Source organism: Arvicanthis niloticus, chromosome 3, assembly GCF_011762505.2.
Source record: "Arvicanthis niloticus isolate mArvNil1 chromosome 3, mArvNil1.pat.X, whole genome shotgun sequence".
NCBI lineage: Eukaryota > Metazoa > Chordata > Mammalia > Rodentia > Muridae > Arvicanthis > Arvicanthis niloticus.
In genome coordinates this window covers 90504776-90524830 of record NC_047660.1, presented here as the reverse complement: position 1 = coordinate 90524830, position 20055 = coordinate 90504776, and the positions used below count along the sequence as shown (strand labels likewise).

The 20055-nt window shown below is 36.9% G+C and overlaps 1 protein-coding gene across 7 annotated transcripts in view; it reads left to right on the top strand.

Moving 5' to 3' along the window:
- The window catches only part of Nrg3 (neuregulin 3), a 1008622-nt gene that overhangs the window by 752182 nt on the left and 236385 nt on the right, over positions 1–20055 (top strand). For all 7 annotated transcript variants that reach the window (XM_076931501.1, XM_076931500.1, XM_076931499.1 and 4 more), the window contains exon 3: positions 5556–5629. In XM_076931501.1, coding sequence (XP_076787616.1) covers positions 5556–5629 — 74 coding nt within the window. The remainder of the gene's footprint in view (positions 1–5555; positions 5630–20055) is intronic.

Below are 20055 nucleotides of genomic sequence, written 5' to 3'. Positions count from 1 at the left end.
TGTTATTATTCATTAGAACATATTCTTCCAAGCCATAGGTAATGAGAATTTTTTTTAATCAAGAAACTTGTCTTTAAATCCGTATCTATGACATTTTAATACTGAATAATAACTTATAAATTTAGGTCTGTGGCTTCTAAAATAATAGTTTCACTTCATAGTATCTAAATAATATTTTTCAAGTATTTAATTTTATATAAAATGTGGAATAAATGACAATCTATACACTGAGCAAATTTCCATGGAGAAAATCAGAAAGTTCATAGATAAGGCAGAGGATTGAAGTCAGCCCACTGCATTTGCAGGGAGTATAATTCTTGTCATGGAATCTTGAATTAGCATAGATAACTGTGCTGTGTCTGCTCCCTTCCTGAAAGCTGAGATGGTAGTTCAATGAACGCTGGAACTGGGACCTATTGAATGTTTACTATGAGCCACTTTTATACTATATTTTATTATAAATTGTAATTCTAGACATTAACTACTTTTATCTTCTTGGATGCAAAAGATTACAACAACAATCAATGTATGATTATTAAATACTAGAGCCAGAATTCAGAATCAGACAATGCTATAATCACCGAGTCTCCAAATACTAAATGTAGGTTTATTAAGCTCTCTCTTTTTTCCTTATGCAAAGACTGGCACTGAAGAATATTGACCAAAGACAAGATAAAATACTTGAAGAAATTGTCCTTGGTCAAATCTATATTTCATAGTGTCCTTGAAATTGTCAGAGTGATTCACTATGACCACTTAGTAGCTGTTTATAGTCACATCCAAAGGAATGACAATGTTTTCTAAGAATGAACCATTATACCATCAGGAATATATAAACTTTGTGTGCAAAAAGTTTCTTCAGAGAACTAATTAATTTGTTTTGTTTTAAATCAAGCATGTATGTTTACCATAGAAGTTTAGCAGTCTGAGTATAACAGTGGTATTGAAATTATGTTAAATACATTTGCATTATTCTTATATTTTTCTATTTTCCTTATCTGAAACCCATCCTTGTGGGTGCAAAGTATACTGTTTCTAGTTATAAACAAAGGCAAACCAGAGAGTATAGTGTAACAACTCTATATGTTATTTTCTTTACTAGTATTATGCTCATTTAATTAAAGTTGAGTTTAAATGAGAAACGACACTAAATAATTTATACAAAGTATATTCAGACAAAAACTAAGAGAAATGTGAGAATAGAAACTCAACTTTTCTGTAAATTTTGTTTTAAGGTGCAAGAATTGCTTTAAGCCAGTCAAAGGTGGCAGCTCCTCTGGAAAATATACACATGGCCAAATCACACTTTTCATCGATTGAGTTTGTTCTATGACAATTTTGTATGAATATTTAGGGCACTCAAGTTATTCTTCACCACTACCTCTTTTATCTCTCCACAACCCCTGTTATCCACCCTGCAACTTCTCTCTGAGTTCTTTCCCCACATTTCTGTCATTTTGTTTTATGACTCATTGATAACCAAGCCCAGGTCCCTTACCATTCATGGTTGGAACTAATTATTGGAACAAAGTCGACTCACCTTTGGCTATATAACTGAAAATGATAACTATTCCTCCTGGTGAGTTCATTAATAGACAGTTCTTTCATCAGGTGGGCTATGCCTAGTGATCCTCTCTCTCACCCTTGATTGACTGTTGACAAAATTAATCTTATTCTGGCCCAATTCAGGTAGTAGCACCAGCTTCTCTGAGATCACTTTGAATTGCTTGTGTCAGGCTCTGAAACCAGTACTACCCTGGTCTTCTCCCCTCTATCTTCTTACTCTTATTCCTTCTGTTCCTGTTTCTGGGTTGTTGCTTGAAACTTAGCCTCATTTAGGGTTAAGCCTAAGTTGAGACTCTCACTTAGCGACCGTGAGTCACTGCATTTGTTGCTATTTACTATCCTGCAAGATGTTCATGGGGCAGTGAAAGTTTACCAATTGGACTATTGAAAACTCTTTCCTCTGGGGTTCTTCCATATGTAGTCTTGATATATTGGCAATTTCTGTTTCACCAGGCCAGACAAAACAAGTATTGAATTCTAGGCAAAGACAATGCATTTTGTACTGCCTCATCCTGACTGGAATTTATGGCTCTACTGGTTGTCTTTGGAGCTTTCTTTTCTTTTCTTTTCTTTTCTTTCTTTCTTTCTTTCTCTCTCTCTCTCTCTCTCTCTCTCTCTCTCTCTCTCTCTCTCTCTCTCTTTCTCTCTCTCTCTTTCTTTCAACCACTGAGGTTTTTCTCAGAGGCAATGTAGAGGAGAGAAAAATTATATGAAATGATGCATGTTATCTCCAATGAAACACAACATGGGGAAGGAGAGTGTGGGCAAATCTGAGAGGGTGTGAGGAAGAGCAGTTATGTGTATATTTGAAATTATACAATCTTGTCCTCTGGGGACATGGGTGTAATGTAGTACAGGCTCTTCACTGGCTAGACCTTACAGATGTCAGAGCTGTGTTTGCAGTGTCCATCTCTTTCCTCGTGCTGTGTGCATCATTGCCAGTGGCCAGTCTCTCTAATTATTGGAAACAATCATAGTTGTGGCTGCATGTTCTCACCTGCCCTACTTGCCTTCCCATGCCTCTCTTCCTTATGACCTTTTATATTTAGTCATAAAACAAAATTATCTGTTAGGAGGTTACAGTTTTCTAACAAGACAACTTCCTCAGGTCAGAGTAAACACTGGTAATCTGAAGCTAATTTTGCCCACAGGATAATGTCTAAGCTCTTGTAGACCAACTTTGCTCTGTAGTTATTTCACAGTTGGTAATAATTCTCTCATTTTCTTCATGTAACCTTCTGTCAACCCTGACTGTTTCCTGCCCGAGTATGCAGAATCCGACTTTGCTTGTGAAATAACTGAATAATATTGTGGTTTTCTTTTTAATATAGTGGCTATGATGCAGGTTTCTAAAAGATAAAGAAATACAGAAAACAGGTGGACTGTGTGAATTTTCAGAACAAAGAGAAAAGAAAGCAAACAGGTTACTAACACAGTTAAAGAAAGATTGGTGATTTTTTTTTTTAAAGAAAGCCATATTTACTGTTAAGCATTACTTATACACTCTTAAATGCCATTCCCTTATTGCATTATCTATGCTATAAGATGAAACAAACATTCTGCAATATAACTGCCACTCTTGTTCTTTATGCTCTGTTTTTCAAATAGAAAGCAATAATTCTCCCCGCCATCCAAAATAATGAACAGAAGCAGGCCACTAGGCTCAGCCGTGCAATAGAAGTGTGTTAGAAGACTTTTTCTTCTCTGATGCTTTAATATCATCATAGGTACAATTCCATCAGCAGACTGTGCTAACGACACTCCACATGTATGTTTGGATAAGTCTGAACTTATCAAGGGAATGTATTTGTGATTTTTTTTTTTAAATAAGAAATGTATAAGCCTTTCTTTTTAAATTATAATACTAATTAGCAGTGGCCTATGTGCCTCTGCTCCTCTTTCCCAACAGGGCATGGCTTGCTGTGGCTGACTATGTGGCTGTGGAGCCCATGCTGGGCTCCCAAGCCTAAGCAAAGCTGCAGCACCACCATCATGCTCTAGTACCTGCAGCCCACAGGTGTGGAGGCAGCTTTACAATTTTCTTTACAATTTTTCTAATGTCCCACGAGGCTTTATACTCTAAGGTGGGTTTTCATGCATGGTTGATTGGTTTAAGACTAAGTGAAAAATTCAAACCTTTTAATTTTCTTTTCCATGCACAAATGGAATATTGTGTTTCAAGTAACAACAAGCCTTTATAAAGCAAAGCAAAAACAACAAACAAATGTGGTTGACTTTCAAAGCTGCCCTCCTCCTAGGATACCATTTTCACACTAAAGAAACAAACAAACTAACTAACTAACTAACTAACTAATTAACTAACTAACTTACTGTTAAAAGGTACTTACAACATCCCACATGGGTTGGAAATAACATCCCAGGAAAATATTTGTTCATGATAGCACATGTCTAGGGTATAACCCAGTCATAGGGTAGTAAGGGTTGAAGTTCCTTGACACCAACAACTCTGAATGAAGAATAAACATCTCCACCAGGGCAGCTTTCAAAAAACAGAACTTTATCTTGATTATCACAACCTGAAATACTGTCTGTCTAGCTGCCTTTTCAACATTAGAAAACCAAGTGTCTACCCACTTTATTTTAAGCACATAAAATATTTTAATTTTAAATCTATGAAGAGAGGGAGTTACACAGATGACTTGGTAGGCACTGGAGAGTCCTGGCCTATCTGTATACACATAGCAGAAATTTTTGTTCAGTCTATGGGGAAAATCAGGAAATATACTTGAGATTTTCGTGTTTTATACAGGTGCTGGAGAGAGCTGGTCTGATAACCTGAGCTCCAATTTGGCTCAATATGAAAGGCAGAAAATGTTGTAGGTGCCTTCAGTGCTGCCCTGTTTAGGTAAACCTCATCTAACATTGTTCTCACACTTGGAAAACAAAGCCTACTACAAAGGCACAAGCCTCCTCCATGGGCAGAATGTATCTTGGAATGCTTGTGTCAAGTTCATAGATCACTAACAAGCAAATGACTGTTTTTCAGATCTGATTTTCCTGTCAGCAGAAAAATTAGGACAGGTTCATTCCACAGGTGACAATGGTGACTTCTCTGCTTAGTCCAAGCATGCCAGATTAAGTAAGCCTGATGCACACCAGTAAACACAACCATTCAGTTAAAGAGACAGTACCAAGACAGTGTTTGGGGTCGTACCTACATTTGTTACTTGAACTGGCAGTGTATGTGCTACTGTTGTCTGTGCTGGTCAACTACCTTGATTGACTGAACCATGTGGAAGCAGCCACCTTACTACTAGTCCCAGCCAGAGTGCCCCTAGCTTTACCAATGTATTCACTCAGGATAGTTGCTATGTACAATGGCTGGCAGAGACCAAGCACTTTGCATATATTTTCTAAATATAAAGGACTAAACAGAGATGCTTAGTTAGAGAGATGCCCCTTAGATCCTGCCAGATGAAGTGTTGATACTTCTGACAAAGAAGTGACACAGATTTGAAGAATAGCCAAGGAGTGAGTTCAAAAACTCGGTATCAGCAAAGGAGCAAACGGATAAAACACAAGGAAATAATACCTTAAAGCTGTAACTGATGTGTTATGTTAGAAAATGTGGATTTTTTTTCAAGAAAAATGGTGTTTGAAATAGGTTTCTGAATGCATTTGGAGACCACAATATTGTATAAAGAAGAATGCTCCTGCCATCAGCCTTGTAATATGATAACCACGATCCACTCTGCTGAGAGAGGCATATGAGATGTTGGGGAAATTGTTCTTTGGGTACTGCCTTTGCAGATATAATTGCAAAGCTGTGTTTTTCTGGGTGTTTTTGTTTATTTCTTTGTTTTGGACAACATTAAGAATCTGCCCGTGGATATTAGAAACAGGCTGAATCAAATACAAACGGCTTCGATAGACTGTTCTCACGTCACTGTTAGTGCTTGATCTGCTTGCTGAAACCTCGAATCTTTCACAACCACATGCACATGCTTGTCATTTATCCCTCTTCTCAGGTGCAAGGAAGGCTACCAAGGAGTCCGTTGTGATCAATTTCTGCCGAAAACAGACTCCATCTTATCGGATCCAAGTAGGTCAAGCCTTTTTCTTCTCTGTAATGGTATGATGTATAGGTAGTCCTGCCTGAGTGAAGATCTTAACACGGATGATGGTCGTACTGCATTCCAATATCCTGTGCCAAGGATAGAAAGTGGTTAAGAAGAACTTGATCTAAGCACAACCAGGGCTAACTCAGTCTAGGGTATCTCCCATGTGAGATTTAGCCCCCGGCTAAAGGCAACCCTGCACCTCTGCAGGGAACCAACCTCTGCCCTAGTTCTCAGGCTGGTTCTTAATATCACTCTGTTGCAGAAAGGATATAAAGAAGTAGCTTATTATTACTCGGAAGAATGTTATGAAATTGCATTTTCCTATTGCTTCTGAGACGTTGTCTGGTAATTGTGATAATGGTGAACTTATTAACATTTACCTTACTGAAATGAGAAAATATGCTTATGAAATTACTTAAGATGTTTTCAAACAAACCTTAAAACCCAGTCTGACCACACTATTTCATATAAGGGATTTTAATACTAAGGAAATTGTTATTTTGTTCTTCATGCAAAAAGACAATTCTGTATAGTTTCCAATACTATTGCATATTAGTTTCACTTTGTATATAAATTTGAAAGTAACTTTCTATGCAAACATGACCAGTTCTGCTTAAAAGTACAAATCTTACTTTGGCTGTGATAACTAGTTTGCTGTCAGTGGGACAGTACTACAATTGAATCTCCACTAAGGAGAGGAAATTTTAATAGATTTAAAGATTTAATTCAATGAGTATAATGTCATAAACTGTAAAGGCAATGTTACGGTTTTCTATATACTTCTAAATATATCACGAGGATCTTAGAAAGTATTTCATATTGATTATAGATAGAAGTGGTCTTTTCAGTCCTCTTTTCTTTTATGACATGAAGAACATGTCTAGCCATCTTCCACATCTTTTCACAACATGTACAACAATTTGTCCCGTAAATTCCTAGCCCAGTTACCTTGGCCAAATGTTAATGTATTAAGAATAGAGAATATTTTTTTGTTTGCTTTTTGGTTTTTGTAAAAATGTCTTTTGTCTTGGCAAAGCATTCACCTTCTTGTAATTATTTGCAAACTTGGCTCCCCTTGTGGAATGCAAAGCTTGTTAAAAGGCCAGCAAGCAACCCAGCCTAGAAGATCTCTCTTTTCAGAAGTGTAAAGTACCATTCTCCAGAATTTATCATGAGAGTATGGTGTTAATGTCTTGCTATGCATTTTCCTCATTTTGTGCTGGTGACAACTTATTGAGGTGGGATCTGAAACTCGATTAACCTGAGCTTCGACATGCATTTGGGACACTGTGAGTTTGACATAAAAATGAGTTCGGTTTTGCTTTCCTTTCTCTCCTTTCCACTCCCCAAAAGCTGGACCCTAATGCCCCCTACTTTGAATCTCATTCTTCATTCTTTTTCCCTCTTCTGTTTCTTCCTTTTTCTTATCTCCTTTTCTCCTTTCCAATACCTTTTTAAGATTAAGTTTATATGCATTTTATGTGTGTGTGTCAGTGTTCCTGTGTGTGTCTGTTTATGTGTATATGTGTGCATGTGCTCACACATGCATTCATGTGCACACATGTATACCCTGGGGCACACATTGAGGTGAGAGGAAAACCTTGAAGTCAGTTTGACCATGTAAGTCTTGGGGTTATCAGGCTTTGTGGCAAGTATCATTATCCACTGAGCCATATTACTATCTCACCAGCCCCTTCTTTCAGAAAAATAAAACTTTATATGTGGCAGTAAAATCTTTATTAAGGACAGAATTCTAGACATGGCCTTATAGATAATACAAAGTGGATAAAATAATTTCTCATTAAAGTGCCTAATCAAATTTTGTGATCCAATTGAATTCAAAAATTTAATTCAATAAGGATAATGACAGACTTTTTCAAATTGCAAAGGCAAATGTAAATTTATCAGTGCAGATACTAAGTGTGAGACCCACACCCATGACTATGGGTTCCTCAGAGAAAAACTTCGCTATGCTCCTTCATAGCTAAGAATTAGGTGCATAAGATTATTTAATGTAGCAATAGTGTAAAAGGAATTATTAGGCATAATGCATAATTTACATTTTTTATACCTTGTCTTCCTCTAGAGTGGCAAATAGCTTAAAGTTTTCTATCATAAGAAACCATAAAACAGAAAATTATTTTATGTAGGATTGAAAAATGATCATTCTTTGATCTATAGTTAGAAAATAACTGCACTGTTCTACTCAAGATTTTGTTTTGTTTTTAAATTTTGGATTATGGTGTTATGTGAACTTATTTTCCTACTACTCAATTTTTTGTTAAGAAAAGCATATATGTCTGTAAGATTCAAAGTGCCAGTATTCCTTGACATCAAAAATCAAGGATTTTCCTCATCTAAAATCCATAGATGAGTGCACGAATCATATAATTGGTCATATCTATGTGTATATTTATTTATGAGATCATTAGCATTCCACTAGCCTTCTAAGCAGCCACCAAGAGTCATCCAATCAGAAATATTATGGTAATACAATGGAAATTTAGCTCTGAGGACTGTACCAAATAATGATGGAAAATAACATGTTTATGTATAAATACTGAGATGTATTGGATATACCATTTACATAGTGGTTTAAAATGTGGCACATTTATTCGGCTTCCAAGTCTCACAATCCTTATCTGGAAGAAGGTAATGATGGTAGCTTTTGTTATAACACAGACATGGGCAAAGTTGGAACTGGGCAGATTTTAGCCCACTCCCTCCTCTCCATTGTCATCACTGTGAGTATGCGGTTAGATGTTCTGCATGCCAGGATCTGTGCTAAGGGCTTTGACTAGATTATTTCATTAAATCTTCACAATCACAGACTACTGAGGAGTGCTTTGGAAATTGCTCACATTTTATCGATGTGGAAATTAGACTGCAGAGATGCAAAATCCACTAACTCAAGGTCACACAGCCACTTAACACTGGAGCCTCACTTCTCTTCCAAATGACTCAAGGGCCAAAGCTCCCAACTGTTGGGCTCTTTTATCCCTCTCCTGGAACCTTTCCTCTGCTAGTTATTTTCAATAGGACATTTATCACTCTAAATTTCATTGACTGAAACTCAATGACCTGCGGCAAACATCATTCTAAGAAACAATATTTGCACAATTTTCATATCTTAATGCAGCAACTTGAGCTTCCATCGAGATTTAAATCCCTAATGAAATTTCCTTGTCAAAATTCTTGCTGAAGGATTGTTTAATTTGCAGCTCATGATCTCTTCAGAGTGGCTTCATGTTCAGAAAATAAGCTTTCCTCCAGTACCTTCCATGTTTTCCTTCTCCGTCTTTTGTTCTCTCCATCTCTTTTTTTTCTTTTCTCCCTTTCTATTTAACCCATGCATTCATCTTTTAATGATAATTCCGAAGTGGGGGTTGAATTCTCTGTTCCTTTTTATCCCCCGAGTAATGTACAGTTGATCAGAAATGGGCACGCTTGACCATATATTTTGAAAAACCGTGCCTTTTTTTATGTACTTGAGGACATGAGCCAAAATATCACCAGGGGAGCTATCATGCCTTCGGTGATAAGTGCCCCACCCTAAAATGTGCTAAAAAGAACCTTTAAGATAAATTCATACTGAACTCATATGTCCATAATAACCTCACAAAGTGTTACAAAGTCTGATTTTGAAAACACAAAACAAAAACTAATATATCCGGGTGACTTTATTAAAGATTTAGTATACTTTGAGTTACTGTTCCACTAGGAGTTTGCTGGGAAGTAGGAAGGTATAAGAGGAATGGACATTGGTCAGGATCAGAGGAGGTGCCTTTCTCTGAAGAAGCCCCACATATCACCAATGTCTGCCCCTGTCTCCTGCTGCTATCAGTCCTGCCCATGGGTAATAGTCATAAACGTCCCCAACTTTTTAAAAATTACTAATTTTTGTTATTCTGTACAAACATGGGCAGTCTATAGATTTTTTTGTCTCCATTTCTTTTTTTGACCATCCTTAAGGTATAATCCTTAATCTTGAAGAAAAGTGAGATGGAACTTGAAAGTTATTAGCTAGCTATGGTCCAACTGAGGATAGGTGGATGGTAGAGAAGATGCCCGTTTTAAGTTATGGACCTCTTCACTTAAAAGTCATTCTAGGAGCATGTTGTTGTCTGAGAGCCTCCACCCAGCACCTGATGGAAACTGATACAGATATCCACATCCAAACAGTGGGTGGAACTTGGGGAGTCTTAGAAAAAATGAGAAAGGACTGCAGTCCCCAAAGGGAATAGGAACTGCATGGGAAGAAAAACAGAGTCAACTAACCTGGACCCTTGGGGCTCTCAGAGTCTGAACCATCAACCAAAGAACATACACAGGCTGGACCTAGGCCTCTCTACACCTATGTAGCAGATGTGCAGCTTGGTCTTCATGTGGGTCCTGAAAAACTGGAGCAGGCGCTATCTCAAAAGCTGTTACCTGTCTGTGGGATATGCTCTATTAGCTGTCTGTCCTCAGTGGGAAAGGAAGTGCCTAGACTCCCAGAGACTTGTAGTGCCAGGGTGAGGAGATACCTGGGGGCGGGGGGGGCTCATCTAATCAGAAGGGAAGGGGAGGGGGTCAGGGAAGGATTTGGGGAGGGAGTGATTGAGATGGGGCAGTAAATGGGATACAAAGTGAATAAGTAAGTAAATAAATCAATAAATACAATTTAAAAAATTTAAAAAGTCTACTTCCCTGTCCTAGCCCAAAGTCATTTTCATGTCTGAACCCTACTTCTTTTAAACACTACTTTCTTAAAAAAAATCCTACTTCTCAAAAAAAAAAAAAAAAAAAAAGATTTAGATTCCTGCCTGAAATTACTTTTTTGTTCTATCCTAATGTCAGATTCCTGCCAAGCAGCCCCAAAAGCTCTACACATTTCCTCCTTTTTTATTTCAAAAACATGACTAAGTCTGTCTTAGGTCATTCTAACAAGGATGCCTTCAGTACCCATCATGAAATATGCATTATCAAAAGCAATGCACTTCTTTCTTAGGTTACTAAGGCTCTATATAGAATCTTGCCCCATCCTTGGCTTTCCAGCATATTAAATTAATAACTCTGTCTGCAGGTTCATTTTCAGTTTCAAGTCATATACTTTGGCTGTCAACATGTTGATGTTGTTAAAGACAAGCTTTAACATGATGAGCAGGAATAAAAGTATTCCCAGGACAAAATGTGCTAACATGATCAAGATATATATGCCATTTTTGAAGTTGACCAAAATGGAAATACTGACCTCAAGCCATTGATAATTTTATCAGCTGAATCTGCAGTGTCAAAGCTCAACAGAGCAGCATTCTTTAAATTCATAATCTCACTATGCAAAGTTAAAACATCCAGAGAGGTTTTAGAATTATGCCAAATAACCTGCAATTGTCTTTAAACTTTTTCCTAATTATAGTGACTATCATTGTAAATTTTAGACATAACAGAACTACATTGGTATTTGGGATGATACTCGAGATGGCTCCTTACTCTTAAACTCTGAACCTCCTTTCAATAATTGGAATAGAATAAAGAGCATCAGTCCATTGTTCCAAACACCTATCTAAATCCTCTTGTATACTCAACACATCAGTAACATTTTTTTCTTTGCTAAATGATTAACAAAAGTAGCTTTCTTAACTTCTTGTCTCAAAGCAATTGCAGAAGCAGTGGTACTAGCAATTAATGTAATTAAAGCTGTTATACCAATAAGCAGTAATCAAGCCCACTATCCTCTTGCTTCTGTTTAAAGCCTAACTCACTTCTTCCAGTACTTGCAAGCTTTTTTTCAGAAAACCAAGGTTCTGTAGTACTCAGGGAAATAAGACAAAAGCTGGTTGATAGACACCCCGTAACAGATATGCCAGGTTTCAACACTCTAACACAATTAGAAAGTGTACAATCAGTGCAACTTAGAATAAATACTGTAGAAGAAACAAAAGTAATTTTAACTTGACAATTAAAAGAGCCTTAACACAAGTACTAACATTTGTATGAAATCTAGATCCTGTCCCAACTTTATCTCTTGCTAACATAACATCATAGAGAACTGCGGCTAACTTCCAAATGTGTCTCTGAAAATGTTCAGATCCAATCTTCCAAATGAAGACTGTTATTTCCAATATTGAATTGGTTTCTAGACCAGTACATGATTGAGTCCAAATAACTAGTCACATTTAAGAAAAATACAGGTCAGTATAACTTCTCTTTTTGATTCTCTGTCCCACAAGGTCTAAAATGTTTAGACAAAGCAGCTTGTCCCATCTAGCATATAGGCAAGCAAAGGTGGGTTAAGAACATATGTCCAATACAGCTTCCCAGTCACCATTTTCAGGGCACTCAGCAAGCTCACAAGTCAGCATCATTCTTTGTCCCGACATCACCATGTCTCACCAATCACTCTGATAACCACCATACTCCTCCAGCATCCTGCAGAAAAAAACATAAACGTACCCTCTTCCCCATATTAGATACCTGATCGGGATCATGCCATATGCAAGTAAGTGGATCCTTCCTTTTCATGAAGGCATAAGTATGCCTAGTTGTACGATGCCATAGACACTAAAAGCACAAAGCATAAACCAATCACCATTTAACCCTGGGTCATTAATCCAGACAATTGAAACATGGTGCTTTTAGATCAAAATCTTCTAGAAACAGTAAAGCTTTCACTATTGTTTTAACCTGTAGTACCCAGTAGTCTTCTGGATCTCCATTCCACTCATACTCTGTGACTTTAAAGAGAGTTCCTAGCTATTTTGTCTCTTGATAGACTACCTATAGCAAGAGTTTGAGAGAGATATGAGTCACTTTGCCTATTGCTTCTTGCTCTACAGATCATCCAAGCCAGACCAGATCAGGGTCTATTTTGCCAATGTTTACTCTCCAGCTTGAGGGATTTTACCAGAGTTCCTAGTATTGAGATAAGTAGTTTAATGTGCATTTGCATTAGTCCTTAACACAGTTTAGTTTTATTTCTTTTTTTTTTACTTTCTTTTTACTTATTCATTTATTCACTTTACATTTGCTGTCTCCTCTCCTGGTTACCCTCTCCCACAGTCCCTCCCCCATATCCTCTCTTCTTCTCTGAAACAGTGGTGGTTCCCCTGGGTATCCCACTCTGGCACATTCAAGTATCTGCTCGGCTAGTTGCCTCTTTTACCATTAAGGTCACACAAGACAGCTGAATTAAGGGAAAGGATTCCACAGGCAGGTGAGAGTTTTAGAGATAGCCCCAGCTTTAGGGAAAGCCCTCAATCCAGTGGTTCTGGACCCACACAAAGACCGAACTGCACTTCTGCCACAGATGTGCAGAGAACGAGGGACTAGGTCCAGCCTATGTATGTCTTTAGTCGGTGGTTTGGTTCCACCTCTGAAAGCCACCAACAGTCCAGGTTAATTGACTCCATTGGTATTCCTGTGGCATTCCTATCTCCTTCAGGCACTCAATTCTTCCATAAGTGTCCTCAAGCTCCATCCAATGGTTGGCTCTGGGTCTCTGCATCTGTGTGAGTCAGTTGCTAGAGGATAGTCAAACTAGGCTTCTGTCTACAAGCATAACAAAACACCATGTCAGAGATTGATGCTTGCCCATCAGATGAGTCTCTAGTTGTGTTGGTTACTGCTTGGCTGTTACTTTAGTCTCAGCACTGTCCCCGGTCCCTGAATTTTTTGTAGGCAGGATACATTTTGGGTCATAGTTTTGTGGGTGAGTTGGTGTCCCTATCAGTCCACTGGTGTTCCTGATTGGCTGCAAGATGTGGCCTTTTCAGGTTCCATATACCACGGCTTTGAGTCTCAGCTAAGGCCACCCTGTCCCAGGGCTCTGGCATGTTTACCACTTCCTTGGACACCCACCAGCTAAAGTTTTCCATTCATTCTCATGGCCATCTGGCCATCTCTTCTGTCTATCCCCACATATGATTTAGTGTTTTTCTTAATGAAAAAAATGTTTAAAATGTTTCATTTACCCCTTTCATTCCTTCCTCCAATTCTTTCTCTATCGACTCCCATTCTTTCCTTACTCCCTCTCAAATAAATGGCCTCTTTTTCTTTGATCATTATTGTGTTTGTTTGTGCGTATGTGTGTGCACACGTGTGTGTGTCTGTGTGTGTGTGTGTGTGTCTGTCTGTGTGTGTGTGTGCATGTATGTCACTGAAACTTTTGGAGAAATTGGTCTTTTTCCTCCACCACATCCATCCTAGGATAGAACTTTGGTTGTCAGCCTTGAAAACAGTCATTGTCATAGGTTGTATCACCTTCTTGTTTCCCCTCCCCTGTACCTCTTCTCCCCAAGCCCATGACTTTATTATAGCCTTGTGAGGCCTGAGCAAACATACAGCTAGCTAAACCCAGGTTTTTGACCCACATAAACTGAGAGTAATGTGTGTGTGTGTGTGTGTGTGTGTGTATGTGTGTGTGTGTGCATGTGTGTTGACAAATATACAAATACAACCTGCTAAGAGAATTGCTTGTAAGTACATGATGTTAAAGATCACTTCTTGGTATTGGATAACCAGTTATGGGACTCATTTCTGGAGAAAAATAATTCTCCCTTTCTGGAAAGTCATTGTTTGTAGTTTGGTTTCTAGTGGTTTCACTCCTTGAGCTTTCCCTTTCCATGTTGCTCTGTCTGTTACTATTGCCATTGTTGGCCTCTTGTTTAGGCACCCATTCTGTTGGGTGTCATGGGGGAAACTTCCCTGTCATCTCTAGGAGTCACAATCTCACAGCAGACATTTTGGTCTTCTGGCTCCTACAAATTTTCAGCCACCTCTTCCTCATTGTTTTCCAAACCTTAAGCAAAGAAATAGTGTTGTCAATGGAGTCATGAGGTGCACTAAGTTGTGTGTGTGTGTGTGTGTGTGTGTGTTTGATAGTTTCTGTCTATTGTAAAGGGAAGCTTTGATAAGGGTTGAGAGGTACAATTATCTATAGGTATCATTATTATAAATGTTGGCCTTCTCCATGAGCATATTTAAATAAAAGAGATTAAAAATGAAATCACAATTATACTAATAATACATAGCAAATACTAACAAAGCATTTATGCTGTATTGGTAATTATAACTAATACAGAGATAATTTAAAGTACACTGATAGGGTACATATGAATACTTGATTGTTGTATATTGGACACATGAACATCTATATATTGGCTATCTGAGTGAAGTCCTATAGAAAGCCTTCCCTGACTAAGGACTGTATTTGGCTTATTAGTTAGAGATGAGGATGGAAGCCTCCTTCCTAGATGTGTACATAAATGTAAATTATTCTACTCCATGTTCTTAATTTTTGCTTTCCACAATAAAAAAGTTATGACAAGGATGTTTCCTGGCTATTCTAAAAGTGTTTCTATGTAGGTGGTTCCAAATGCTAAGTGGTAGCAGGCACTGGAAAGATAAATTGTAGAAAACTTTGGGCAAGAATTTCTAAATATTAAAAGTAAAGAAATGACTGTCACGCTGGAGAGCTAGATCGATGTGAAAGAGTGCTCATAACTCATGCAGAAAACCTGTTTTTTTCCCCATGACTTGCATGGCAGCTCACAGCTTTCTATAATTCCAATTCTAAGGGATCTGATGCCTTTTTTTTTTTTTTTAGCTCTGTGATCATGTATATGGTGTACATGCACTTATACATGTATAAAAGGTAAATGAATTTTAAAATGAAGAAAAAACTATGATATAAAATTAGTCTGCACCCAACAGTATCTGTAATATCTGAGGTTACATTACCTTCCCCATTCATAGATTTTGTGCTGCTTAATATTTACCCTCTTAATATAAATTTCAGACACACACTGGTTATGCTCTATGTCAAATGCTTGGGTAACTATATTGGTTTCACCAATGTTAGTCTTTCCTAAATGTGCCGATGCATTTATGTTCTGTTGCCAGCGGCTGCTGTATATTGGAGATGAACGGCAGAATGGCTGGTTCACTTGGATGTTCTTTCCTATGAGATTCAGAGGAAAGCGTACAGGGTTGTACACACTCTGCCCTCTTCTCCACCAGAGCTGCTTTAACAGATGATAGAAGCACAGCACAGTCTCACTATCATGTGACTGACATGAAAGAAATAGTTTGCCTTCTTGAATTGTTTATTTCTGGTTTGATATGACCATCTCCTTTTAAGTTCTTATATACTTTTTAAAAAATAAACAAACAAATGGTAAATAGCTTCTCACAGTACATATTTAAAAGTGAGCACAGAAAAGAAGAAAAGTCAACCATAGTGTTGGCAAAAATCAGAGATGTAAACATTGCTTGCTTTTCTCATATATCCAGGGCTATGTTTCAAATTCCAACTGAGGCACTTTGGTAAATAGATACTTATATATGCCAAATATTGGGATAAACCTATGATTATATTTTCTCATTTATTAAAACCCTTGATTATTGCAGTTTATGGTGGAAGAAACTGAAATTTGGAGACATTAATTAACCCACCCAAATTATGGGTTTCTGGGTATTTTAAAATCTGTGCATTCTACACTCTAACCTTTTAAGTGTTTTCTGATACAGAAGTCAATAAAAATTTGTTGTGAAAGGCAACTTTAAAAATTTTTGTTTTTAGTCTTTCATGAAGAATCAAGAATAAGATATTCAGTTTTTTTATAAATTTAAATTTATTTTAACCTGAAGAAAGAGAAGCATAAAATGACAGAAATGTGTGGGTTTGAATGTGATATATGATAAATTGGGTTGACTGTCAATCCGCATCCATAACTATCTGGTGTTAACACCTGCAGTTTTTTTTTTCTAATTTTATAAAAATATAGCCCATTATTATCATCTGTGGTTACTCTACTGAATATAGTTCATCAAAACACCTTCAACTCCTCTACTGATCATACAGTGCCCATTTGATCAACATCTCCTGTCCCCTAATCTCTTTGTTCAAGGTCTCTAGGTAACATCATTTAATTTTTTAATTTTATCATCTGAACTTCCTTAGATTTCACATATAAGATAGTAGGATACTTTATGCCTAGCTGATTTCTTTTAAAACAGTTTTCTCTAGTTTTATGTTTTTACTAAGTTTCCATCAATAGTGGACAAGGTTCCTCTTTTCTCTACAACTTCACTGAGATTTTGAATTCTTTTGGCTTTGGGAGAAAAGCTATTCTCACTCTAATGGGGTATTAACACAGTGATTTTGCATTTCCCTGACATTTAGTGGCATGGTACATTTTGTTCACATACCTGTTGGGCATTTGCACACCTTCTTGAGAGAAATGTCTCTGTTCTCTATTTGGAATGTGATTTTTTTTTTTTTTTACTGTTGAATTTTCTAGCTATTTTATGTTCTGAATGTTAACCACTTGTTAGAGAGACAATATAAAAATACTTTCTTCCATTTAATGCACTGCTCCTTTACTCTGTTGATTGTATAAGTTGTATGTGTTATGTATTGATTGAGGGGTGCATGTGTATTTAATACATGTGTACCCTAGTGTGGAACCAGAAGTCAACCTTTAGTGTCACTGGAACTGGCCATCATGTTCTTCTAAACCAAATTTTTTCACTGACCTAGAAATTTTTTATTAAGCTTGGCTCAACAGCCAGTGAGTTTCAAGGAATCTTATTGTATTTACCTCCACAGTGTTAGCATTGGAAGAGGACACCATCATCCCTGGATTTTTTTTATATCTGTGTTGGGGATCCAAACTCGGATTCTCATGCTGTTAACAACCAAGCCATCCTTCAACCCAACTGGAAAGGTTTTAACTGTTAGGTTGTATGGCATCTCTGTTTGTTTGTTTGTTTGTTTGTTTGTTTTGTTTTTGTTGTTTGTTTTGTTTTGGTTTTTTTTTTTTTTTTTTTTTTCATTTTCTTTGGAATCTTGGAAACATCACTTTCTCTATGGGAGGTTTCCTGGGAAGATTAATGTGGTTTTGATTAAAGACAAATACAATATTTTTACTGTCTCATAAAACAAAAGGAGATTGCTAGATGTGCCATTTTTTTGATTTCTTGTATTTCCAACAAAGTCCTGTGTTTACAGATGTATGAAGCTTTGAAATATGGGCATACCATATCACAGTGGTCCAGGGATACAGTCTAGATCCCCTGGGACTGTTCTATAGATAATTTTAAATGCTATACCACAGTCAATAAAGAATGATGAGAGACACAAAGCCCCGTTTAACACTCCATCACACAAATATCTTCAAATACAAGTAATAACTGTGAAGAACTTATGCTATTTATGTAAGAACTAAGTCCAATTTGTGTTTGTTCTATATGTTCAAAAAATTTAATGCAAGATAAAATCATTACTGCGACTCCATTATTTTGGGGAGAAGGGGGAGGAAAAAAGATAGAGAGTATGTCAGTCTCAAAACATAGCTCACTATGGATTCAACCTTTCTATGCTCCAATCTTGGTCTCTCAAGTGGTTGTATTACATGTGTGATACTAAGTCTAATACCACTTATTCTTTAATGATGTTAATAAGGTGTATGTTGGAAATTTTAGATAGAGAAGACTCTGGAGATTCATAATAGGATATAAGATACATAGACACCTGCAGTATGTTCTGACACTTTTTCTAAAATATAGTTTTAGATGAATATTTACCTCTACATGAAATTGGTTAGTATTTCGTTGGTGTTTTTGTTAGTATATATGTCTATCTGTCTGTCTCTTTGTCTGTCTATCTGTCTTGTGGATGTCTCTCTGAAAACTCAACAGACGGTTGAGAAATGGAATAAAGAATCTGTAGAAAGACAGAGAATCTAGAATTTGCTTATGACAAGAACCCATGTGTTTAATGGTCCCCTCCTACCAAGCATTAAATTTACTTTGGATGTCTGAACGAGAATTGTCTGATGAAAAAGGATTTTCTGGATCCCATTTTAAAGTGTGTTTTCCTGTCTATTTCAGAAGTTATCTAATATCTACCAAGTTCATTTTGCTTTGCTAAATATTAAAAGTAGCAGAATGCCAGGCATGGTGGTACATACCTTTAGTCTCAGCAATTGGTTGGCAGAAGCAGGAAGGTCTCTGTGATCTCGGTGACTTTGAGGCTAATCTGGATTACATATTGAGTTTTAAGACAGCCAGAGCTACATCGGGAGATATAGTCTCAAAAAAAAAAATCACGAAAAAACAAGCAAGTTAACAAACAAACAGAAAAACATTCATTCACATGGTTTGGCAGTAAAATGTTGTTCACATTGACTATTCTCCCCCTCCAAAAAATATAAAAAAGAAGAATAAAAAAAAATATGTGTTGTCACATCTGGCACTTTTCCCGTGATTGTTATATGGGTAATCAGTGCTCTGTTTATGGAAGCAGCATCCTAAGTGACCTCTCAACCTTTTACTATTTACTATCAACCAGTGAAGAAGTTTTACCATTATCAAAGGATTAATTGAAATCTCAGTCCACCAGCTCTGACAGTCTGTTTCAGTGAACAATGACACTGTGTCACATACACTATTATTTGCTCCTAAACATCTCTCTAACTTTCTGTTTTTAGAACATTTTGATTTGTTTAAAGCAAATACACATATAACATGAGCATTAAAGTAAATACAATTTTATTGGAGACGAGTCAGCATTAGTATATATTATTGAAATGTTGGAAATTAATAATATTTACAACTGAGTATATAATGTCCATGAGCAGAAACACAACAGGAATATAGCTATACCTGTGATATGCTTAACAGTTTAGATATATGTTTTGTTGAATAGATCATCTTTGTGCTGATAGAGAAGAACCATGTGATATCCCTAAACATTAACTGGAACCTCTTATAGAAGGCATTTTTCCTGGAATAGTAATAAGGGTAGAAAAATCAATATCAGGAGTGTCTGCTATACTTCAAGTTTCACTCGACTGTTCATCACACAACTGACTGCCATAGTAGATGAGAACAGGTTGTTCTTTTCTGAATGTGCCCCAGTTTTTATGATGTCCAGAAATAGACTCAGAACCAAGTTGGCTTTGTCTTTCCTTTTTATAAATATGCCTTTTATTATTGTGCCTATGTGCACATTACCTTTTATTTATGGAATTACTTGGCCCCCATAGTATTTCTGTAACCATTTGTGCATTCTCCTAAAGTGTACAATGTAGAAATCACATGCTTTGACATTTGTTAGATAGCTAACATTATTCTTTTTCAAAACTGTTATTTAGTATAGTTTACTTACCCACTTTACATCTCACTCCCTGTCCCCCTCCAGTCACTCCTTTTCAGAATCCTTCCCCATATCTCCCTTTCCTTCTCCTCTGAGTGGGTGTGGGCCCCCTTGTTATCTCTGCTAACATTATGTTTTTGAACTTGTGATATCACTTCATTTTTACCTCTCTCAAAACAAACAAAAAAACAAACAAACAAACAAACAGCACACTGAGACTAATATCAATGCTTTAGTATTTCAGATGAGAGACTGAGTGGTGTTTTT